At 35.5% G+C, this 25,869-nt stretch overlaps 1 protein-coding gene across 5 annotated transcripts in view; it reads right to left on the bottom strand.

Annotated features, from left to right (window-relative positions):
• The window catches only part of MAPK10 (mitogen-activated protein kinase 10), a 332,407-nt gene that overhangs the window by 4,798 nt on the left and 301,740 nt on the right, over positions 1-25,869 (bottom strand). For all 5 annotated transcript variants that reach the window (XM_036853897.1, XM_036853895.1, XM_036853896.1 and 2 more), the window contains 2 exons: positions 9,330-9,393; positions 7,545-7,622 (listed from right to left, as the gene is read on the bottom strand). In XM_036853897.1, coding sequence (XP_036709792.1) covers positions 7,545-7,622; positions 9,330-9,393 — 142 coding nt within the window. The remainder of the gene's footprint in view (positions 1-7,544; positions 7,623-9,329; positions 9,394-25,869) is intronic.

The raw sequence follows: 25,869 nt of genomic DNA, 5'->3' as shown, positions 1-25,869 counted from the left end.
ATGTGTATATTCATGCAAATACCACACTGTCTTGACTATTACAGGTTTATGGTAAGTTTTGAAATAAGGAAGTGTGAATCCTCCAACTGTGTTCTTTTTCAAGATTGTTTTAGCTATTCTGTGTCCTTTGGCTTAATGCAAACCAAAAAGTATTTTAAAGTATCTCAACAAAATCGACCTGGTATTCTTTTGAGATAAGCTTTTTCTCCTTTCCTGGTTGAAACTGATTATGTGGACATGTTCCAATGGTCACAGTTAAAGCTGAGTACTGATTCAAGCAGGGTGAGATAAGACTTAGCTGAGATTAGGCTCCCTTATAAGATTGATGTTTACAAATAAGCACAAACTCACAACAATGGCAGCTAGAGAAATTATACAAAAAATATTGAAGAAATTTCCCCAGTAAAACACAAATTTTTATCTATAAATAATTCTGAATGAAGGTAACAAAAGTCAGGGCAGCTTTTAATAAATTCTTCATATACAGGAGATCACATTCCTACTGCACCTATTTTATAATCAGCATATTTTCAACGTACTTACCATTCTAAGTGTTATGCCATATGGGTCAGCCTGTTATATATAGTTTTGTCACATGATTACTTCATGTTTATGTTTCCCTTGCTTCTTTTGATTTCTTTCATTATATTTCTTAATTTCTCCTATCTTCCTCTATCCCAACTCTTGAGCAACTCTTGAGAATAAGAACTCAGTTTAACAAAATGCTGAGTATCTTTTGTGTGTACTCTTCTAGAGAGGTTCTGTGAGGGAAAGCAAATTTCTCCCTGCTATGAAATGGATGAAACTGCTGACCTAGTTTTGGCTAAGGGAAATCACTTTGTTGTAGTTGTCTTTCTTCTCCTTTTGTTCATCAGCTGGCTTTCTGTAATTTCTATCTTCTATGTTGGAATGGTCCTGCCATCTATTTTATCAAAGTTGAATGCAAATTATAGCTGGTATTCAGTTACTCAAAGTTCAGAATCTTTATCAGCTGTATTTCTAGGGTTCCATAGATTTCTTATAGCACAAATGCATTAAAAGAGGTTCTCTCTTCTAATGCTTCCTCTATAAAGTCCCCATTTCATTCCCATGAGAAGGGTTGTATGAGAAGCTGTTCCTCTTTATACAGTGCTATGGTGGGAGAATCATGTGTATTATCTAGTGGTGTGCTGGAGTGGCTTTTGAGAGTCAGTTATTAGCATTTCTTTCCAACTCTGCCCTCATTGATGTCACATCAGTAGCTTGAAGTTGATCACAGTGAGAATATTTACAGCATAGAAATTAGTAAATGCTAAATAATCAGTCGTTTTTTTTAAAAAAAGAGATGGTTGTTAAAAATTGTCCCCCACTATAATATAAAAAAACTTTTACTTCTGTATTACTTTTTCTATTGCACCATAATATATGCCTTCTCGACTGTAGCCACCTCTGGCTTTACTGGATGATCCTCTCAAGTCTGTTTTTTTGTGTAGGCAATAAATAAACGTTTAAACCATAAAACCAAACACAAATAATAGAAAGATCCAGACATAGATTTTGGTTTCAAGTTATTAATTTACTGCCGAACAGCTTGTGACAATCTCTTAAATAGAACTGAACTGAATTGAACTTAATTATAATGTCCACTTGCCCAGGATATACTAGCAATGTGATAAATATCCCTTCTTCCTATACTGTTTTCAGAGAAACCAGTAAAGATACACATTTTTTAAAATGTTTTATCATCAGTAAAGTATGACAAATTTTTGTCAATAAAAATGTCATTAAAATTAACTGAAAATACTAACAGAGTTGCAAACAAAAAATACTAGCTACTTTCAACTTTACCTGAAAAAAATTAGGTTTTATGGAAAGAAGTAACTTACAATAACAAAAATTTATCAGCTAGAAGTTATCTAGCCAAAGGTATTCATTATTTCAGGGGAAAAGGTTGTTCTGCTTCTTAAAGGAAATTATTTTCCTGACCTATCCAAACATTAAAAAAAAGTAGACACAAAGAATTAGAACTACTAGAATTAAAGAAAAAACACTGAGATATATTCCTTCTCTGTCTTCATCATCTTCAGCTTCAATTTGTTTGGGGCTGAGGTTTTTAAGTAAAAAAATTGTTGGACTAGATCTGTGACTAATTGGGAGGGACACACTCCCATGGGGTGCAGAATATGGAGGGGGAGGGGCTATATGTTAAAATCACCTGAAGAGCTTTATCTTCCATGTAGAGTTTCTAAAAAATCTCTACCCATCCTGATGTTAAGCATCCCTATCTTGGCGAGTCATTGTTACTTGTGGGAGGTTTACTTCTCAGGTACAATGAGGTGGTGAACAGACTGAGAGTTAGATGACCTCCTAGTCTGTTCTAGCTCTAACATTCTATAACAAATACTTTTAGATGAAAATTTATTTATATTCACGGACTGCTATTCCCTCAGCAATCTTTACAAATCAATTAAGAAAGCAAGCAGCCATGCTATTCTTGAAAATAAATCACTGTTCAAGTGAAATCAGATAGCAGAAGGGAGTACAATTATTTATTTAGAAATGTATCTGAGGTTTAGATTTATTTCTTATTGATATACAATTCCATCAATAAATTTCAAACCTATGTATTATTAGGCAAATGCACATTTAACTTCCTATTTATATTTTAAAAGCATCACTAAAACATGAGTTTGGGTATTAGAACAATTTTGTCACTGAGAAACTGCATTAACTTATTCCCTTGCTGCGGGGCTCCCAGCATTTCTGTGACTGAATATTAAGGGAGTCTATGTTGTAATATTACTTCATCCTAGCTATTTACAAAATAAAATGTGATATGCAACATTAATGAGAAAAGGTGAATATAATGAAGAATGCAAAAAAAGCTGACTTTTCAAAAGTTTTCTTGGTAATTGTTTTTTCTTTCCAGCATAGGTTACTGCATATATATATATACCATGCACACACACACACACACACACACACACACACACAGACGCACAGTAGTGTTCCAATAAAAATTTAACAATTGGCTCTCCAGGGGGGAGGAATGCCTTGATTTGTAGAGTCGGCCAATTTCTATGTCTTAAATCCTGCGTGGTAGATTTCAAGCTACAATATGAGGTCAAAAAACTCATAGTTGGATGTATACAAGTGGCTCTCATGAGCTGGAAGAGTCAACTCTAGCACATGGCTATTCTATGTCTCCACATTATGCTCACAAATACAGCAGACACAAATATGTCATATAATATATATTATACATATGATTTCTCAAAATTAAGCCAGGAATATTTTCCTTTAAAATCATGTAGTGAAAGACTGAATCCACAATCATTTTAACTATAAATTGTTTAAGCCAGTCAACTATAGTTTAGAGCATGTGTAGAAGGTAGATAATTTAGTATTGTTACAGGTAGTTGGAATGGTTAAAAAATAGTTTGGCCTTCTCACATGCACATAGAGCCTACGTGGCATATTTTATAATTAATCATTAACATATTAAACTAAACAGGCGTGCAAAAGAAATTCAGGAATATGCATTTCTAAAAATGAATAAATCAAACAACCACCTGAAAGCAGCAAACCTTTATCTGAAGCATGAGCAAATGCCAAAAGCAACAATTTATGTACTGATACTTGGTTCGTTTATCTTCATGGTGATTAATACGGTGAATAAATATTTACTGGCATAAGAACATACTGAATCGCATACTATATTAAAGTTATAATCCTGTCCTGAATTCTGTCTTTGGAATAGCACCAAGAAACATGCTGAGGGAGGACCTGAGCAGCAATTTTCAAATATTTATCAAGCTAATATTATGTGCAAGGCACAACACTCAGGCACTGCATGATACGCAAAGGTGAATACATACCATCTTTATTTTCAGTGAATTTCAATCAATAAGGGTAATAAGACTATGTTTAAAATACAGGTACTAGTAGGACCCATATGAAGAAAAGATCCTATTCTTTGGGAAGATATGAAAAGTCTTTTGGAACAGATATAAAAAATATTTTGGAACAAGGTGGTATTCAGTAAGAGAATACTTATGAATGGGCAGCATTCCAAAAGGTGGGGATCCAGTCAAGTAAGACAATGGTAATACAGGAGCCTAGAATGGGTGTAGTATGAAAGGTGGAAAAACGTGGATTACAGAGGGCTATCCATGTCAGGGAGAGGTTACTAGACTTAAATTATAAGTGATGCAAAGCCATTGGAGGCACTGATCAGTGGAATTATTGCTCAAACCTATAGTTTTGAAAGATCAACTTAGGTAGAGACTGAAGTTTTCAGGAAAACTTCAATCATAATGATGTTAAAGGAAAGGCATGGTAATTAGATGTAAGACATCCAGCAAACAAAATTTTTAGTATGGAGAAAATGACTCAGTCATAAGGTGAGTATGGAGTAAAAGATCAATCAGGGGTTTCAGGCTGGGAGGCTAAGAAAATAGAGCTGCCATTAATAGAAATGGGAAAGGTGAGAAAAAAATTTACTGCTGAGTGGGTGAATCTAAATAGAGAGGATGTGTTTGATTTTAAACAAATTGAATCTGAATTGGCAGCAATCTCATGCATTCTGGCCAATATTTTAATTTCTCTATGACTAGTTATATTCATCATTAAATATTGTAGTGGAATGCATTTATTTTCCAGTCATTCCAGAAATAACAAACTGCTCTGTAACCTAGTCTTCGGCCTTATTAACCTTAAATGTATTTCTTGCAAACTTAAAAAGGATTTACTCGGTCAGGACTCAGGTTCATCTATTCAGAGCATGTAGAAATTATTTATGTCAATAGCCTTAGACACTGTTCAGGAAAATTATCCAACACTTGGGATTAGTGCAAAAAATGAGCATGTAACTTTTTAATATCATACTTGAGCATTTTTTAACAAGCCCTCCTAAGCTGATAAAGTGAAACTCTGTTTTTTTTTTTCTGCCTGGTAGAAAAGATAACTACAAAGATAGGTTTGGTTGCCCTGTAGGACATTTACAAGTTTTGATTTAATTTAGTAATCTTATTTCAGTGTTCTTTTTTCCACAGACTATGTAAATCCTAATTTCTCATATCTTCATGGAACTGTTATTCTGCCATTACCCTCATTAATGAGTTAAAAGAAACTTCTTCATGCAATCACTTTATTTTTGCATAAGAATTATGGTTTTAATGATTAAAGAATTAGGTCTTAATAACATACAAACTTTGTTCCTTTACCAAATACTTAAATCTTTCTTCATATGGCAGACCATTCATGAATTAATGATTAATTGATCTCACTTGTACCATTTCTAATTCCCATTTTTCCCACTCTGAGCTGTACAGTTTGCATAAAATGAATCATGGGAATAAGAAGACTTTTGTAGAAGTGTTGTGAAAGTATTGAAAAGAGAATTATGAATTTTTATGTCATCACAGATTAGTTGCTGTGGAGACCTGGTTGGGGCCAAGGGGAAAGTGGAGGAGGAAACAAGCAGAAGATGGGGTGTTCTGGAGTGGGTGGCATGATTCTGAGCTCTTTGAAAAAAGGAAAAGAGATGAATTAATGATAATTTGAAATAAAGATGACACTCTGCTAAACTTGTCCAGTCCCAGCCTGAGATGCTAGGTCACCCTTCACTGGATCCTGGTATTTCGTCTTCTTAAAGATTGTAGGAAAATATGTTTTGGCCATTATGGGAATTCTTAAGGTAAGCAGTCTTTCTGCCTTAGCAGGTGGTATCTTGAGGCTGTAGGATTCAGGCTTTGGGTTCTTTAATCAGCAGCAGATGGAACATGCAGGTAAGTTAGAAGCAGCTTCTACAGACCTGTATCGATATGGATGCTAGGCTGAATAAATAGTGTGGGTAGACTACCAACCCCAATGATTCCCTTAACCCTCTTTGAGGAAAGGGAAGACGAGATAGAATTGGACATTTCCTCAAATCTAGAGGTGAGAAACTCAGGTCATACAAGAATTGCATCTGTTTGGGCATCATAGTGGCTGTGGGTACAAACTAAAGAGCAGTTATCAGTGTGAAGAATTGATTAATTCATCCTACCTGTTTCCTGAAGCAAGTTAAAGTGCATGGGAACCTCCATACCACTATGGAGAAGATTATGGAAGTTCCCTAAAAGACTAAATATGGAACTAGCATATGACCCAGCAATCCCACTCCTGGGCATATACCCTGAGAAAACCATAATTCAAAAAGGCACATGCACCCCAATGTTCATTGCAGCACTATTCACAATAGCCAGGACAGGGAAGCAAGCTAAATGCCCATTGACAGATGAATGGATAAAGAAGATGTAGTACATATATACAGTGGAATATTACTCAGCCATAAAAAGGAACAAAATAATGCCATCTGCAGCAACATGAACCTAGAGATTGTCATACTGAGTGAAGTAAGTCAGGCAGAGAAGGACAAATATCACATGATATCACTTATATGTGGAATCTAAAAAAAAAAAAAATGGTGCAAATGAACTTATTTACAAAACAGAAATAGAGTCACAAATGTAGAAACAAACTTATGGTTACCAGGAGGGAAAGGGAGGGGAGGGATAAATTGGGAGATTGGGATTGATATATACACACTACTGTATTTAAAATGGATAACTAACAAGGACCTACTGTATAGCACAGGGAACTCTACTCAAACCTCTATAATAACCAACATGGGAAAAGAATCTAAAAAAGGGTGGATATATGTATATGTATAACTGATTCACTTTGCTATACACCTAAAACTAACACAACATTGTGAATCAACTCTACTCCAATAAAAAGTATAAAAAAATAAATAAAGATGGAAATGAAAAAATAAAGTGCATGGGAAAAAATTATACATCAAAGGTAGGACACCAGGTATATTTTCCTCTACACTAATAATTTGCAGCCTACATTTCTGCCAGCATGATCTGAGTGTTGTTTAAATCTAAAGATATTCTCTTTCTATTCAAAGCATAAGTCTTAGGAAAAATATATTAGCATTAATAAGTGTAAGTAAATTACCTCAAATAATTCTAAAGCACATTAGTAAGATCAGTAAAATATGTATATGTACAAATTTGTGTTAGAGTCTGTAGATTGCAAACTGAAAGATTTTCTATGCTGACTTTAATTGGATCCCATCTTGGTTAAGGCTTCAACTATGGTTACATCAACCTTGGGAAGAATGCAAACATTAGAGTGAATGAAGGAAAAGGTTTTGGCTGGAGGGATTCCTGAACTCTACATTGACTTGGTGGTCAAGAGGGCATCATGGCTCTGAATTTTGATGAGGTGCAGTTACCCTTTAACCAGCCCATGTTAACATTTCTTTAAGATTCCTTATTATCTTAAAATAAGTTCTGAAAGAACTCTTGTGCTAGGTCATTATAATCAGAATAATCAGAATGAATGCCACACTAAACACCAAAAGGAATAAAACTAAAATCATTAGAGGGAAAAACAGTCATGTGATATTAGTTCATGTGCTCTATTGGCAATGTTATTGACCGCAATCTCTGCTTAAGGCCAAGAAAAATACACGAGTATTGGTTTATTGGTTATTCACTGAGACTGAGTACCTGAAGGAGAAGGCTGTCCTTTCACAACGCCATTCTTAGTCTTTTCTTCTGAACTCATGACTTCCTTGTAAATGAGTTCTGTAAGAAACAGTTATCAGTGTTATAAAAATCAATTTTCTTTTTCTCCTTAACCCAAAGAGAAGATTCATTAGTTAATGACAAGTAATAACATTTTGATGGGGCTGAGTAAATTATAAACCAAGTGGAATTTCTTTACTCTTCTATTTCTACATTTTCTTGCAATAACACAGAGCCTGGCAAAAGTAGGTGCTCAATAAAACATTTGACCAAGAAAATGTATGAAGAGTACACGTTACTTGTTTTCTGAACTCTTTGGGAGATTTCTGATGCATTCTAATTTTATCTCTTATGGATTTTAATGGCTCAGTTTTGAACCTCCATTTTTCTTTTATGTTCACTTCCTAAGAGATATACATATTCTTCTTGTGGCTTTAAATTGTTACTTTCTATCAGTTTTCCAACTCTTATTCATCTTTTTGCTAGATTCAAATCTTGGATTTGCAAAACTAAACTTGCATAAAATCCAACATTAAAAAATTATTATATTTATTCCCAAACTTGCATCCATTTCTGGCTTTTTCATTACTAGAATTAATAATATGTATATCTTCATTACTTTTTACTTTATAGCTTTTAGCTACAAATTATTCTGTGCCATTCATTTGTGCTTTGCAATGGCTTACAATTTATATAATCATCATCCTTTACAGGTATTTCTTCAGTTTTTCAGAATTTAGTCTATGTCCATCCTCCTCAAGTGATATTTATACCCTATCACTTACCTAATCTTGAACCCCTGAGTGCCTTCTGGTCCTTATTTAGATCAAATCAAGTATTTTTCTGTCTATCATTCTCATCTTTTTTTTTTACTTGATCTACTGTTTATATGTGCTTATTTTTCCATACTCTCCAACATGACCTCTTGAACAGGGGATTCTCTTTACTAACTTTATAACACTTTTTGCTCATTCTTACCCTTTGGTTTCCTCTTATATCTTCATTCTGGTATTTTCCTCAATTTTTTTTCTTTTCCAAACTTATAATTATTAATTCTTTCAAGGTAGCGCAAATGTTTCTTCCCTTCAGATCTCCCCTTTATGTTCCTCCTCATAATGACCTAATCATGTGTTATAATCTGCATTTGGCTTTATCATATTTATTCTACTCTGTGGTTATTTATGTTAGTGGAACAATTCTTCTCTACCTTGTCTTACCCTGAGTATGACCTTGATCATGCAGTATGTGTTTGAAAAAGTTTTCTTGAAAAAAAAGTTAATGTATTCATTCACTCTTTTCTTACTTTAAAGGAGAATAAGCCACTCAGATACATGAATTTTCATTTAAATTTTCAAGTCCTATAAATCAAGTGAATGAATTTATATATTCACTATCTTTTATTCTATGATGACTAAAACCATCTCAGGCATAATTTTATCCATTTTATGTGATAATTTTATGTACAAACATGGAATGTTTAATTCTGAAATTTTGAATTAAAGTTTGTCCTCCACCATGACAAATATTTTGACAATCAGTACTATTTTTTAAAAAGTGTCAGTAATTAAGTCCTTTCATTCTTGAGTAAATGCAATACTGTTATTAGTATGAAAAGGTAGATGAAGTTTTAGGAGCTTTGAAAATGGTCTAAGAGGATAGCACTTAGAAAATCATCTGTTACTAAATTGTTTTAAAAGGAAAAGCCTTAAAGATGTTTTCTGAGTTTCAATAAAGCAAAAGGTACACTTATTTAAACAGTAGGGTCACCTTTCCATTCTTCAATGGTGTGTTCTCTTTCATCCAGCTGTTTGTCGTATATCTGGGGTGGGGGCTGCAGAATAAAAACAGACAATAAACCTTCCGTAATAAACTAAAAATAACTAAACTCTTACAATGCACGAGAATATTTTGCTATTCATTGATTTTAGTGGTGATCAGAATCTCATATAAATTGTGGAGTAATTACAGTGGTACAGAAGTTAAAATTTCCCCACAAATTTATGAAGGATTCATTTATATGCCAAATAAGCCAGCAGAATCCAAATCCTGAGAGCTCACTTCCCAAAACCTTCTGATTCAGAACTCAAGTGTAAGCAATTAATATTCAGTCTTTAAAAAGCAAACAAGACACTTGATTACAAGGACCCAGAGGCTATTTCCTCCATTCACTAGCCCTATAATAGAACCCTAATAAAACTATCCCAGACTGATAAGATTTTGTTCCATTTTAGACCCCTGTGAAAAAGACTCTTTAATACCTCTCAACAGATCGTAGTACTAGTTCCCAGTGTAAAGAAATATTTAGATCTAATCAATTTTTTGTGTGTGTGAAGCATCATAAAACATCTTTATACATAGCTGTGTGTCCTATATTTAAATGGTTTAAGATATTTTCCCCCCTCAGGCAGAAGCAGCTGCCAGTTGCCTAGAGAGATGTGTCACCTTGAACCCCTGAGTGGCCCCTGAGTTAACCCTCTCTAGGAGAAATGATGTGACAGGACCTTTAGTTTAACATTGAATCAGCATTTCTCTTGCTATGAGGAATTTGGACTTGGAAAAGGAGAAATTTTCACAAATCCAGGTGCCTTCCAGGAAGGAAGGTCTCAGAGAGATTCCCTGACCTCTTCCTCCCAATGTTTGGACCTAGGGAAATCTATCATGGTGACATAGAGTAGCTCCAACTCAGCTCAAGTAACACGGAAAGAAAAAAATCTCTTGGAAAAATAGAGGTGAGAGAGAAGGAGTTGAGGAGGTATATTGGCTAATAATGGCTTCAGGGCAAAGAAGAGCTGCAAAATGTCTGGTGTCATGAGACGGGGTCCCAGATTCATATTGTCCAACACTCCAAAAGCAGCCATTTTTTGTAAGAAACTAACAGTTACTCAATAAAGTGACTCAGGTCTATTAGGACAGCATCCCTCAGAAATGGCTGTTGTAGGAACACTTCGGACAATATCTTCAGAGACAGCTTCTGACTTCTGTGGGAGGTTCTTTGGCCTGGGAGCAGCACCTTAATACCACAATGGTTCTTCTTTACTGCATGCAGAATCTCTGGTAGCCTGAATCATAACAGACATGAATACTTATCCTAGCCCTAATATGCTGGGGCAGCCTCACATACTACAGAAGTAGTTGGACATGAAAATAAAAGACTTTGCCATTCCTTTAAAACCTGTGATCGTTACTGGGACAGAAGGCTTTAAACCAGCTACTGGGATTCAGATGTGGCTGACTGAGTAGCCTTTACTGAAAGAGCTAAACAGAACAAGACCCCACCCCACCCCATGACACTAGTGAGGACACAGAAACACTGACTATATAAAGTTAAGGGCACTGGGATGATCGGGCACTGCCCCCGGGACCTGACTGAGGGAGGACCTTCTACCCCAAACTATAAAGAACTTCCCAATTATAGGAATATGATGATTTAATGAGTGAATGAGTAAAACGAAGTTATTTTTGAAAATCTGTGAAACTGTCATCTAAGTAAGCTAATGCAAAGCCAAACTCTGGTTATGTAAAGATGCTTCACCAAGTGGTAGGTTTTCTGCTTTGCCTCTTCCTGAGCTTGTATAAAGCTGTGGTGAGGTCCTCGTCTAAGTGGGCCTTGTCCAGGCCCCCCGCAGGCCAGTGTGCACAGTTCTCAGAGCTCACGCCCCACCCAGAGCTCTGTGTATTGTTGGCGCCTCTTCTAACAATAGACTCAGCTCAGGATCCTGTGTGGCTGACTTCTCCATGCAGTGGACTTTTCCATTCAAGTTTCAAAATTAAACATGGCTCAAGGGTATAGTTCCTGTCAAAGTTTGTAAATGTTATTTTCTCTTTGCAACAGAACTATTTGAGAGAGGTTTTCCTTGGAGCTTCAGCATACAGCTGTTGCTGATGTAGAAAGCACGAAGTAATAGACTCTAACCACAAGCTACAAAGAAAGAAAGCAAAGTACTGTGTCCAAGATTTCTCCTTTCAATAAACCAAGAGGACTGCTTTAAACACACTTGCATTATAGTTATGGTTGAAAGGGCTACATGTTCAGGGTTTGTTTGGGTTTTTTTTTTTTTTTTTTTTTTTTTTTTTTAAGAGAGGATTCAATCACCTGCAGTGGAAGAGTACTTCACATAAAGATGTCTTCTACATAACAATATAAAATAGTAATTGACCAATAATCCAAAGAGAGTAATGTCGTATTCAAACACATATATATGTGTGCTCAGACAGCAATTGTCAGCATGCAGTGGTCTATAACACTCTCTGCCCCTCCCTGCTAAAGAGAAGCTAGTGGTCTACTGCTCTGTTGTTCCTTTTCCCCACTTTATTAAATAGGAAGGATTCTCTCTTGCTAGGTAACAGTCTAAATAAAAAAGAAATGAGGAGTGGATATAATGAGAAGGGCCCCAGAGAGTATTTTAGGAGAGTTTAGTAGATTAGAACAATTTGAGATGTGAGAAAATTAAGGGTGAGAAGAAATTAAGGATAATTTATGGAGAGTTATTAGAGCTTATGATTTGCATGCTTTTGAATATTCTTCGAGACTGGAGATTCCCTTTCTACTATTTTGGAAGATTTGGGCTCTACTTCCCTGATTTAAATTCTTAGAGGAATTTATATGGATTGCATAAACAATAATGGATCCGATGTGCTTTATATTGATGGCACTGTATATACATATACTATTTGTTTCAATTAAATAAGATAAACACATGGCCAAATACGAGTCACTATGAGTTAGTAAATATTAGAATTAATTAATTTATTTATTAAATTCATTCACTCAATTAAGGTTTGGGGCACCTAGTATATGCTAAGCTATATTAGAAATTGAGATTTCAAAACTGAATAATGTGACTGCTGACCTCAAGGAGATCACAATTTAGTGGGGTAAGACTTACGCAAAACAGATAATTAATACACAGCATGATAAATAAAAGAAATATGTAGGTGGTATATGGGAGCAGAGTGAAGAAATGGTAACAAAACTGTAGCAAAACCTTTTTCTTTTTGGAGTAGGTGACACCTGTATTAGTTCAATGAGCAAAAGATGTCTTGGATATTGACAAGATAAAAAGGGAAGGAGAAAAAGATGACTCTAGGCCACAGAAGCTAGAGAACAGAATGGTGCTGGTGGTAGTAGTCGTGGTGGTGGTGAGGTTGGTGGTGGTAGTGGTGGGAGGTGTGCTTCTCTGTTCCAGTGCATGCACATGCAAAGAGAACTGGAAGCAGTTCTGTTATTATGAAATATAACTTATGTGGTCAGAAGTGACAAGAGATAAGAGCCGTGAATAGAGAAGTAGATGGGTCAGGGAAAGGCTGGATCAAGGATGGATTTGGTTACCATGATTGGAATGAAGACTTCTTCCTAATGGAGGAGAAACCATTGAAGAATGCAATAGAATGGTATGGCCAAATTTACAGCCGGATTGAAGAGAAACATAAACTGAATTCAGAGAGAAGAGTTAGGGAGCTGCTGGATGATCTAGAAAAAAATTAAAAGGTCTGACTGGGGTAGGGAAGGTAAAAATTGGTAGAAAATATGGATTCAAGAATACTTAATAAATATTAATAAATAAAATTGGTAGAATTTTGTTTTTGATTGAATGTGCATGATGGGAAAGAAGAATGACTCCCAGATTTCTAAGCTGAATAGCTGGACAATGGCAATACTAGTGGAGCCAACTAAAAATATAGAATGGAAAAAGGGAAATGAGCCTAAGTGTTATGTTGGCAGAGATGTCTATTTGATAGTCAAATATATGATCTGATGTTCACAGGAATGCTGTTGGCTAGAGATGTGTAGATTTGAGACTACCAGCAAGAGGTGTTTGCTGAAATCATGGCAGTGGATGAGGTCACCCATGGAAAGTATGCAGGTAGGAAGAGTATAGGGCCGAAGTGGACCCCTAACAGACACCAGAGTTTAAAGGGTGACCAGAGGAAGATAAGTCAAAGAGGGAGGATGAGGGGGAGGAGAAAGGAACATTTACAGAAATCATGGAGAATGAGAATATTACAATGTTATAGAAGAGATCAGAGAGTTTCAAAAAGAGGAACTGGAAGTTTCTTGGAAATGAAACAAATAAAGATTTTGGCTTTCAAGGCACCAGAAAGGCATGAGAGAAAACATGCTTCTGAAATCCACAAAGGTTTCCAAACCTCAGAATTGCCACCACACCCAGAGAGATCCAGGTCGGCTTTTGGTGGGGGACATTAATATGAGCTAACACCTAAAACACTGGAACAATATAGAAGAAATATCTTCAGTGCTAACATGGATATGGGATATGAATAAACAAACAAAAAGGAACTGCAGAACAGATTGTGACACTGAAAAAAAAAAAGGTAGTTATATGCTCTTAGATCTGCTCTCCCAACTATCTTTGAGGGCTTGATAAATGAAGAGCACTCTTCTTCAATTAAGGGAGGCCACTTTTTTTTAGAGAAGATACTATATGCTAGGCTCTTTATATATACCCTTATAATCCTCAGGTCAGGAAACTAAGATTCAAAGAAATTTTTAAAAAATATCTTGAAGTCACATAGCTAATTAATGATAGAAATTTGACTAAAAGTTTAATTGAATTTAAAGAATTTAAAGAATAATTCAGAGCAAATAGTAATTGAGTTGAATCTAAAGTAAGGGATAATGAAACAGTATCTAAACAATATTTAGATCAAAATCTTTATAAAACAAGAAATAGAAAAATAAGCAAATAGGGTGACTGTATGTCTAAATTTGCCCAAAACAGTCCCAGTTTGTACTTGCTGTCCTTGCAGTTATTAATAGCCCTCAGCTCCTTCACTCTTATAAGTGTTGGGATGATAATTATGTGAGCATCCTATATGGCAATGTTGAAACATGCAGATTAGGGATCTAAGTTATACGGCAATGGGAGGATGGAGAACACAACTGAATTGCAGCATTTTTCTACCACTGGAGTCTCAACAATTGCAGCTGTATCCTTTCCTGCTCTAGGACATCATGTTAGCATTTACTTCCATTTTCTCCACTTTTAGGAATGTAAAACTCAGATAAAAAATATGGCTCTTGCCAAAAAATACATAAAAGAGTACAGTTCTACATAAGAAAATTAGGTTTGAGGAATATGGATTTTTGGGGGCATTCTCTTGAGTTCTTACTGCTGGACTTGATTTCTTGACAAAAAGATCTTTTTAATCAGTATCTATTCAAATTCCCAATTGATTCTCCCAAGGTGGAAGTTGCTCTCTCTTGCAACTTCATTTTATATCATTTTATATCATATATTTAAGTGATACTTCTTCACTAAGTAAAATGTATGAATTTATTCTTTCCTTAATCTTCAAAGTAATCCTGTTTTCAACAGCATCATAGAATGTTAGTGGTGGAAGAGAGTTGACAGATTATCTAGTGCCACCCTTGTTCAATTTGCAAATGAGAATATGAAAATTCAGAGATCATAAGTGATTTGTCCATGGTCATAGAGTTAACTAGTGGCAGATTTGGGGATAAAATGTATGATTTCTTATAAGAAAAGATGGAATGAAGGAATTCTTAGGGTTAAAGACGTGCTAAACTGAATAATTCAACACTCACAAAAGATTTTCATTAACGACAAATTTGAGCCTACCACTCTGATTTCTGCTCCAATTTTCTGTCAGTCTACACATGTAGCTAGACTTGGCAATTATCACCCAAGCAGTCAACACATATTCTGAAATGCTTTTTGTTAAAATATCTTGGACAACATCAGGGCCTCTACACATATGAAAGAGATGAGAACCAGACATGAAAAATCTAAATTGTACATAGTTGTTCCTTTTATTCATCTTTGAGCCCTGAATTAACATTTTTTCCATATCAGTCATGTTCTGACCATATGATAATCATCAAGATGTTGCTGTTTGTTTTCTGCTTCTTTCATCCTAATTAAGCATACAATATGGTTTTGTTCTACTTTTTCTCTGTGTGTGTTTGCAGTCTTGTTGAAAATGCCAATGAAAGCTTTAAATAGCATTGTCTTTCTGTGTGTGCATTCTCTATTAATTCAGCAGCTGGATCAAAGAAAATGATATTATGTCCTATTGAAACACGCTTTATTTTTTCTTATTAACCTTTGCAATTTGAGGATTGCCAAAAGATGCATGATTCAACCAAGGATTCAACCAAGAAGACTGAATTTTAGTACAAAGTTAAATCACAAAATCTGTTTCAGGAAACGTGCAAAATTCAATTTTAAATTTCCCTGACCCTACATATATAGAATAAGTTTTCCAAAAGTATTTAAAATTTCTGATGAATAGAATGTCTTAAAATTTTAACCTCCTGATTGGAAAATAAACATTTATATAGAATAATTTTTTATATAACACTAAATATGTTTGTTTGCCTCTATCTTTCTTTCTTTTCTTTCTTTCTTTCTTTCTTTCTTTCTTTCTTTCTTTCTTTCTTTCTTTCTTTCTTTCTTTCTTTCTTTCTTTCTTTCTTTCTTTGGCTAATGACACCATTTAGTATGTTCTATTTTTTTCTAAAACTTTATATTCTCTGTAGTACCAAGAACAGTTCATTATCCACAATGAGGTTCAATGTTCGCTTAACAGTCTTACCAACAATCTGTCAAGTTAATAAAAGTATAATAGCAATACACACAATCATCAAAATAATTGACTAAAAATAGTTATTTTTCAGTGTTACAATGTTTCTCTATTTTGTGACCTTACTATGCAGTAAACAATGACTTGGTTTCCAATCACCAAAAATTTAATTGCCTCTAAAAGTAGACAAAGAGAAACTTGTAATACACATCAGTTGATTTTTAAAAATTGCTTACACAGGTTTTAGGAAGTATGTCTGTGCTCTTGAATAGAAATTAAACTATCTAATACTACAGATGAAGCAAATGCCCTTTAAAAGTCTGATGAGTTGAAAGTACTCCACATTAGGGGGATAAAACGTGAATAAAATCTGTCTCTGGAAACTAATCTGATTAATTCTTCTTTTTTTTTTTTAAGTTATCTTGCATTGGGTCCCCAAAGAGGGCCCAAGAAGGGGATTCACGTGCAGGTGATCATTTGAAGAAGTGCTCTCCGGGGCATCCTGTAATGGAGGGAAGGAGGATGGACAGGGAAACATGAATGACACAGCAATTAACGACTTTAACGAGAACTGTTTCGGTGCAGAAGTCAGACTGATCTGTGTGAAAGAGGAAGTGTGAAGTAAGAAATATGACTTAATGACAACTTATGAGACTTAGGACTACTTACGAGACTGGGTAACACCACTGAGAAGTATTTTGCAGGGGGTGGTGAAGAATTGAGAAGCTTTGGCAATTTGGATTTGAAGGAGACTGAGGGAGGTGTGTAGAATGACTCCTAGGGATTTGGTTCAATCACCTGGGTGGAAAGTAATGCCATGGATTGAAAGGTGTGATGGGGGGGAGGAGGAGGAGTCGTCGATTTTGGGTGACAGGGGATATGTCCAGTTCAAAATTCAACATGTTAATTTTGAGATAGCAATCTAAATGCGAGTTATTGTTAGATTTATAGATCTGGAACTCAGGACAGCCATATGTAACAATGTATAGATTTGAAAGTCATTTGTAGTAATTAAGATTAAGGGCTGGTCAAAGATACCAAAAATTCCCATGGAAAAAAGAAAATAGGGCTATAGGAGAGGACTCCTGGGATCCCCAATTCTAAGGGAGGAGAAAACAACTCAGACAGCAATGGTGACTGGAGAACAGGAATGCTGTCAGCACAGAAATCAGTGGGGAATGTATCAGAAAGGAGGACATTTTCAGCCTATTCAAATGGCAAAGATGCACAAGATGCCAATATTCTTTGGACTTGGGCCTTAGGAGGGCACTGGTGATCTTAGAGAAAGCAATTTCAAGGCTTGAGAAATGAACTAGAGTAATTGTGAGTAAACAAAGTCTAATTCTTTACAGAAACCTGGCTATAAAGGTGGAAGGTACTTCCATTGCTAATAGTGTGGAAAAAAAAAAATACTGACTTTGATTCTTCTTTAAAATGAAGGCAACTAGAGCATGTTTATTTGTATAATCACCAGTGGAAACCGAAAGATAGGACACACACAGGAAAAGAAGAGACCCACACGCAGAAAAGAAAGACCATATGTGAAAAACAACTGTATCCTGGGTTTTTCTGGACTTTGTGTAACTGACTCTATTACAGCTTTATCACTTTCATCCTCGACATCTTCAGCATCTTAGTACCATACATACAAAGTTGATTTTCATATATTATCTCATTTAGTCCATATAACAACCCTCCTCTTCTAGGCATACGACTGAAGTACAAAGAAATGAAACAACCTATCAGTAAGTGGCACAGACAGCATTGAAACCCAAATCTATCTGAATGTAAAATCCATGTTTTTTGCATTTTTCCACCCAACTATAGCTTACAATATAGTTCATGGTAATTTAACCTGTTGAAATAAATACATTTAAAAGTCTTCTTAAACAACCAAAGCAACAGAGAACAACAGGGAAAAAAGTCAATGCTGTCTCTAGCTGGAGGAACCCTCACAATGCTATTAATTAGTATTACGGATATAAATTTCAAAGTCCACTCAATAGAAGGGCCAGTGTGTGCACTGTATTGTGATGCTGCCACCTTGTGGTTGGAAAAAAGACAAATATTAAGTATGAGTTCATCATTTTAATCAAATCGCTCTCACCCATGGGTTCTCCACTTTGGTTGCAGGTTGAAATCATCTGGAAGTTTTAAAAATGCTGATGCCTGAATCCCACCTCAAGAGATTTTTATTTACTTGGCCTGGAGTGAGATCTGGGCATCAGGATATTTTAAAACTCCCCAGGTAATTCTAATGTGCAGCCAAGATTAAGACCTCTGTTCTCACTCCTATACAGTAATCAAAGCAAGTTTTGTCATTTGCCTAAGTATGCTTCATGTGTATAGATGAAAGAGAAAATATTCAAGAGAAAGTAAATGATTTCCTCTCAGTCTTCAATGATATCTACTTCTTGGGAGAAAAAAAATGTTTTGTGAACAGAAATCATCATGTGCTATGGTTTTGAAGAACAGGAACAGAGAGATTTGTGGATTGTAATCAAAGTGGACACCAGATTTGTATCTCTTAATCAGATTCAGCCTTTGTGAAAAGAGAGAGAGGAGAACTCTGAGTTTCTTGAATAAGTCACAGAACTCCTCACAGGAACAATGGAAAGAGCACGGAACTCAGAGCACCCTTGACTCTGATACTAGGAAGACAAGTGACCTTGGGCAAGTCACTTACTTTGCAATGAGTCTTAATTATCTGGAAAAAGTTTCATATGCTGCTTTATTCCAGAGGAAACTAATTTCAAATGTATAACAGGTAATTCAACACAGCTCTCTTGAGAACTTGCAATGTGCAAAACATTGTACTATACTTTGTTACATTTGGAAAGCACTAATGTTGTTTGGAGACACCACAGCACTAAGTGACCAGAGGAAATTTTAAAAGCTAGTAATGCAAATTGTAATTATAATGTGAACTGAATGTAATTTAAAAACTTAATTTAATAATGTTCCAGTAGCTTAACAAGGAAGTTAAATTCAGTTTTCTCTACTTTTCTCTTCTATTCTACAGCTTTCTCAGATATTAGGTCACAAATTTATTAGCTTTACACCATCAAAAAGTTTAATCATATCTTGAAAATGGAAATTCTCTTTAGTGTTCCTTGGAAGTTAAATTTTTCTATGGTTCTTTAATTGAAAAGGCTGAGTAATTGCACCATCAATCACCCAGTGTCCAAGTCATAAATCTTTTTTTAATTCATTCATTTAACATATATTTATTAACCAGCTACTATATGCTATGCAATCCTTGAATCCTACCACCCTACACCTTAAATCTAATCATTTATAAGTCATGTTGATTGCTAGCTTCTAAAAGTCTCTTAAATCTTTTGCTCATGTCTATTCTCAGGCCACCATCAGTTCTAACCTATGTTACTACAGATTTATCCCCCTGCCTTACATCTTCCTTTTCCCTACTCCAGTCTCACTTCGCATATAGAGTGATCTTTCAGAAGTTCAAATCAGATAATGCTGTTGTTCTGCTTGCTAGGTTTTTTTAAATTTTTAATTGAAGTATAGTTGATTTACAATATGATATTAGTTTCAGGTGTACAACATAGTGATTCATAATTTTTATAGATTATACTTCATTTAGAGTTATTATAAAATATTGGCTATATTCCCTGTGCTGTACAATATACCTTTATATTATTTATGGTATATATAGTAGTTTTGAATGGCTTCCCTTCACCCTTAGGATAGAGTGCATGCTCCATCATGTTTTCCTTCCTTACCTGGTCCCTGTTTGCCAGCCCCAATTTCTCCTTACCCTTCTCCATTGAGTCACCCCCAAAGATCTGCAGCTCTCCCAACCTTCTCTTGACTCTGAGTTTTTTAGCCCTCTTTTTTTTTTTTAATTTATTTATTTTACTTATTTATTTTTGGTTGTGTTGGGTCTTTGTTGTTTCACGTGGGCTTTCTCTAGTTGTGGTGAGCGGGGGCTACTCTTCGTTGTGGGTTTCTCATTGCAGTGGCTTCTCTTGCTGCAGAGCATGGGCTCTAGGCACCCGGGCTTCAGGAGTTGTGGCTCGCAGGCTCTAGAGCACAGGCTCAGTAGTTGCGGCGCACGGGATTAGTTGCTCCGTGGCATGTGGGATCTCCCGGACCAGGGCTCGAACCTGTGTCCCCTGCATTGGCAGGCGGATTCTTAACCACTGCACCACCAGGGAAGCACAACTCTGAGTTTTTTGCACAACCCTTTCTTCTGCCTTTTTTTCTTCATTTGGATAATTCCTGCTGTATCCTTCATGTTTCTTTTTAGATATTAATCCCTCCAAGGAGCCTTCTCTAATTCACATTACTGAGTTGAGTTTTTTCTATGTGCTTCAATAAGCTTAAAATTTGGACTACTTATCACTCAACATTTACTGCTTTTACTTCTCACAAGATTGTGGGGACAAAGTCTTGAAGACAAAGATTGTATCTTCATTCACCAGAGCCTAACACTGTACATAGCACACAATAAACATTCAACAAGGCTTCTTTGAGAAGATAACGTCTGAGCAAAGACTTAAATGAAATAATGGAGGGAGCCATGTGGATTTATATCTTTATGATGTAAAAAAAAAAAAAATCTGCTGTAAGTCTCTTCAGATTTCCCTGGAAATAAAACAAACAGACAAGGGATGCCGCTATTTCTTATCAATACGTGTATAACTGATAGTACACATCTGGACTACATTTAAATGTTCCGTTACATACCCAGTCCTTATATTTCACCAAATCATCTAAGTCAGATTCTGTGCCAAATACCAAAATTCTGTCTACATCTCATTCTCCACTATCAAACAACAACAAAATTTCACCATTTTTAGGAAACATAATCATCATGACTCAGGTAACCATTTTGGGTTGGAGGGAGATGGAAGGATCTTGATTCTTCCTTTGCCTCCAACTTCAAATATTGTGCAATAAATTTGGTAAAGATAGCGTTAGAGAACAAGTTGTTTTATTTGAATTACTTAAAGAATCAGCAATTAATGCTCTCTAAGACTGTTGTGAATTACTAGCCACCTCTTTTGTATTATCTGTTACTGGCATTGAAACCAAATTCTCAACCAAACTATCAACCACTTATTTTATGTTTTGCGGCAAAGTTGACTTGCGACCAATTAGTTTACCACAAAGATACCAAACAGAAGCCCTCACTAAGTAAAGCGGAATTTCTGCTCTCAAGGAACATTAGAGCAGTGGAGTCAGGGAGATAGACCTAAAAATGGATTATTTCAGCATAATATGTGATATGATGATGGCATGTGGAAGGTTCTAAAGAAAAAAATGTTAACCTAAAACTCTGAGAAGTAACAGCTTTTATTGCAAGACTTTCCACGGCAAAAGGCCATATTAGCCTCAATCATACATTATAGGACAAGAATAAGCTATAAAGGAGCTAGAAAAACGTTCTGGGTGAAAAGTCAACACAGCTAACACAAATATTGTTGAGTCAGCCTGTTAAGGCCATGTGCCATTTGCACCTCTGCCCTACAGTCACAAAGCTGAAGCAAAAGGAGCAGGGGAATAAAAAGACCTTCAGCACTCCTATATCAGTCACATGACTCAATAACAATTCACCCTAGAGACATTAACCAGAGGAGATCATACTCCATACTCCTCTAGTTAATGGAAATGAGTAGAGTAGCACCAGGATAAGAATCCACAATGAATAAAGAAACATAGTTACAGAATTAGAAACTCTACCAAGGAAAACTGATTTGCCTATTCTTTACTGTCATTATAGGAATACTATTGCATTTTAACATAAAATTTAGTATTTTTTCTATTCCAAAATATTTTATTTAAAAATATACACTTTTTTTGAATTTTATTTTTTTATACAGCAGGTTCTTATTAGTCATCCATTTTATACATATTAGTGTATACATGTCAATCCCAATCTCCCAATTCATCACGCACACACCCCCCACCACTTTCCCCCCTTGGTGTGTCCATACGTTTGTTCTCCATCTGTGTCTCTATTTCTGCCCTGCCAACCGGTTCATCTGTACCATTTTTCTAGGCTCCACATATATGTGTTAATATACGATATTTGTTTTTCTCTTTCTGACTTACTTCACTCTGTATGACAGTCTCTAGATCCATCCACGTCTCTACAAATGACCCAATTTCCTTCCTTTTGATGGCTGAGTAATATTCCATTGTATATATGTACCACAACTTCTTTATCCATTCGTCTGTCGATGGGCATTTAGGTTGCTTCCATGTCCTGGCTATTGTAAATAGTGCTGCAATGAACATTGGGGTGCATGTGTCTTTTTGAATTATGGTTTTCTCTGGGTATATGCCCACTAGTGGGATTGCTGGGTCATATGTTAATTCTACTTTCAGTTTTTTTAAGGAACCTCCATACTGTTCTCCATAGTGGCTGTATCAGTTTACATTCCCACCAACAGTGCAAGAGGGTTTGGCTCTTCGGGGTCTTTTGTGTCTCCATACAAATTTTAAGATTTTTTGTTCTAGTTCTGTAAAAAATTTGACAGGGATTGCATTGAATCTGTAGATTGCTTTGGGTAGTATAGTCATTTTCACAATGTTGATTCTTCCAATCCAAGAACATGGTATATCTCTCCATCTGTTTGTATCATCATGTTTAATTTCTTTCATCAGTGTCTTATAGTTTTCTGCATACAGTTCTTTCATCTCCCTAGGTAAGTTTATTCCTAGGTATTTTATTCTTTTTGTTGCAGTGGTAAATGGGAGTGTTTCCTTAATTTCTCTTTCAGATTTTTCATCATTAATGTAAAAATATACACTTTTTTAATTACGAGTTTCTACTTTTTTTCTCTCTTAGCACTGATCTTTCTGAAAATCTTAGAACATGACATAAAGATTTTGGATCAATGAAATTTTTCAATCAGGTATAAAGAGCTCTGCTAATCTAGTAATTACTGCCCCTTCTACCTACCTAGATTCCATACGCTTGGCACATTATATAAGTAAATGTTCATGTACCACTTTTATACACAAGATGTTAATCAGAAAAAAAAAGTAGCAAATATTATTGTAAATTCATTTCTATTCTAAATTTCATGATTACATAAATTATTAAAAGACCCCCTTTGTAAAGAATAATATAACTTTTTAAAGGATACTGTGACATAGTTCAATGAGCACTGGCTTAGAACCAAGGATTTTGGCTGTGGATGGTGTAAAAGTCATTTTAAAATTTTGTACAATAGGAAAAACAGTACCCCGAAGTAGTGGTAGGGGTTCTTTTGGCTGGGGTAATGCAGAATAGGAACATGGATGGGAAGGTTAAATAAAATAGTCAATACGAAGGTGATTAAAACATTTCCTTAATTCAATTAATTCTTTTGAAAACCTGCAGTGTGCTAGGAACAAGTAGTTACACAGATGATGCAAATGAATGAGACAAAACCCTTGTCCTCAAGTTGTTCTTAGAGCAATAATTTCTAAGGTATCTCTGGTGGGGACAGAGTGCTGAGGGGGTGGGGCAGTGATTGGGTAAGGAACAGAATCACCTGAGGATGAAAGGTTATTTCTAATTAATAATTTACTCACAAGATTCTAACATATCCCACACATCCCATTAAAAATCATCTCTTATGAAACAGACTCGCAGACTTCAAAAACAAAATTATGGTTACCAAAGGGGAAAAGTGGGGGGAGGGATAAATTAGGAGTTTGGGATTAACATATACTCACTACTATATGTAAAATAGATAATCAACGAGGATCTAATGCACAGCACAGGGAACTCTACTCAATATTCTCTAATAACCTATATGGGAAAAGAATCTGAAAAAGAATGGATATATGTATATGTATAACTGAATCACTTTGTTGTACACCTGAAACTAACACAACATTGTAAATCAACTATAATATAAAATGAAAATTAAATTTAAAAAAAAGAGAATCTCTTATGTCATATAGATTACAACCATTAGGTCGAAACTATTTCAATTATACTCACAAACTAAAAAGTCCCTCTTTAGTAACATGATGTGTTTTTAAAGTTTATTTGAGCATTTTCACATATAATATCCTATCTCTTAAAACCCTGTTAGATAGGGCATTTCATAGATGAAGATTACTTGTGACAATTATACCACCAAAAACCTCTTGGAATCTGTCATTCTTTTTTTCATCTCCACTGCCATTGAAATTCATTTTATCATCTTTTATCTCAACTACTTCACCAGCTTCTTAACTGGTCTTTCTTCTAATAGTCATCACCTCAACCAGTCAGAAAGAATGGTCTACCTAAAACAGACATCTCTGATTAATATTCCTACGGTCACTCCTTCCATGCTTCCTGACCTGGTCTCTTCCTTGGTCATGTTGAATTACCTCACACAGTTCTCATAACTGCAAGAAGATGTCTCTTCTCTCCTGGCCTTTGAACACGTTGCCTCCTTTGTTCAGAAGATCTTACTCTGCAACCCCCATTTCATTTCGCTAACTCTTGCCCATCCTTTTCATCCTATTTAAGACTTTTCTTCCTCCTGAAAGTCTCATTTATCTACTAAAAGATGGGCAATGCATTATTCTTTTGGCATCTGTAGCACCTTGTGCCTCCTTTTCATAGAATTTACCAGAGTGGTTAAAACTTATCATTTACTTGTCTATCAAACTTACTATATTATAAGCAACTAAATAATAGGAACTAGGTCTTTTTATTATTATAATTAAAGAATCCTCAATGGCCATATGTAATTGAAGCTCAATAAAAATTTAGGGAATGAAAGAAGTGAACCCATCCAAGGTAGGATGAGGCCTTGAGTCCCTGTCTAATTGTGGATCCTGAGTGGTTTCCACTGTGCTCTACTGTACCTCTATGTGACTATTTTGGTCTCCACACTCCGTAGCTCTTTGTCTTCGCCCATTGCCTAGACTCCCTTGGTCTGAGGAAGCTAGGGTGTTTGTCACAATATTATAAATTAACTCATTGCAAGTCAAAATTTTGCTTTGTTGCTAAGCCTTCTATTCATGGGGGAGCTACTCATTACTTAAGAACTTCTCTGTGAGTGTATGTGCAAGAATTCTGGCTAGGAATAAATTTTTCTTTGTGATTAAATAGGATTCACAAGGCAATGGAACAGGGAACGTGAGCAAGCCTACTTCAGAAAAAGAAGTGGTGACAGATTGCTGTACCATGATGACAGCATTCTGGTGTATATGTCATGAAACGAAGTCACCAAAAATGCTTTCTGCTGGACTTAGTCCAAAATAACAAACATCTTAGATAAGAAATTTTCATTAAAAGTGCCTGAAGCATAGCTATTTTATCCTTCTCTTCTTTCAGAGGAACATGAAAAGAATTCAGTTTTCAAAAAGCACATAAAGATGGAAATCAGATCCTCCCTGGAATTAGAAACTGTGGGGAATTTCTTTTGGTTATCAATCAAAAGCATTTTTCATAAGCAACAAATTCCATTCTTTCCCAAGATATTGTGGGCCAATATTCCACAAATGACCCTGTGAGTCCCAAATTAAACCTGTAGCAAGTTATAGAAGTGGTTTTTATCATTCTTACGACTGTCTTGCCATTCGAAAGAGACATAATAATTTTATTACAGCATATACTCTGTGAAAGACCATAAACTTTTAATAGACTTATAAGAAGGGAATGTAACCTCTTCAATATTCTGTCTCATCGTTGCATGAATCCATCCTGCCCTCTCCTCACACATAATGGATGCCCCAGGGCCTAAGCAGTGGTTCCACACTTGGGAAGAAAATGTTCACA

This window comes from Balaenoptera musculus, chromosome 5, assembly GCF_009873245.2.
Source record: "Balaenoptera musculus isolate JJ_BM4_2016_0621 chromosome 5, mBalMus1.pri.v3, whole genome shotgun sequence".
In the NCBI taxonomy this organism is placed as follows: domain Eukaryota; kingdom Metazoa; phylum Chordata; class Mammalia; order Artiodactyla; family Balaenopteridae; genus Balaenoptera; species Balaenoptera musculus.
Note: the sequence above shows the minus strand (reverse complement) of the source record. Positions and strands in the feature narration are given on the sequence as shown.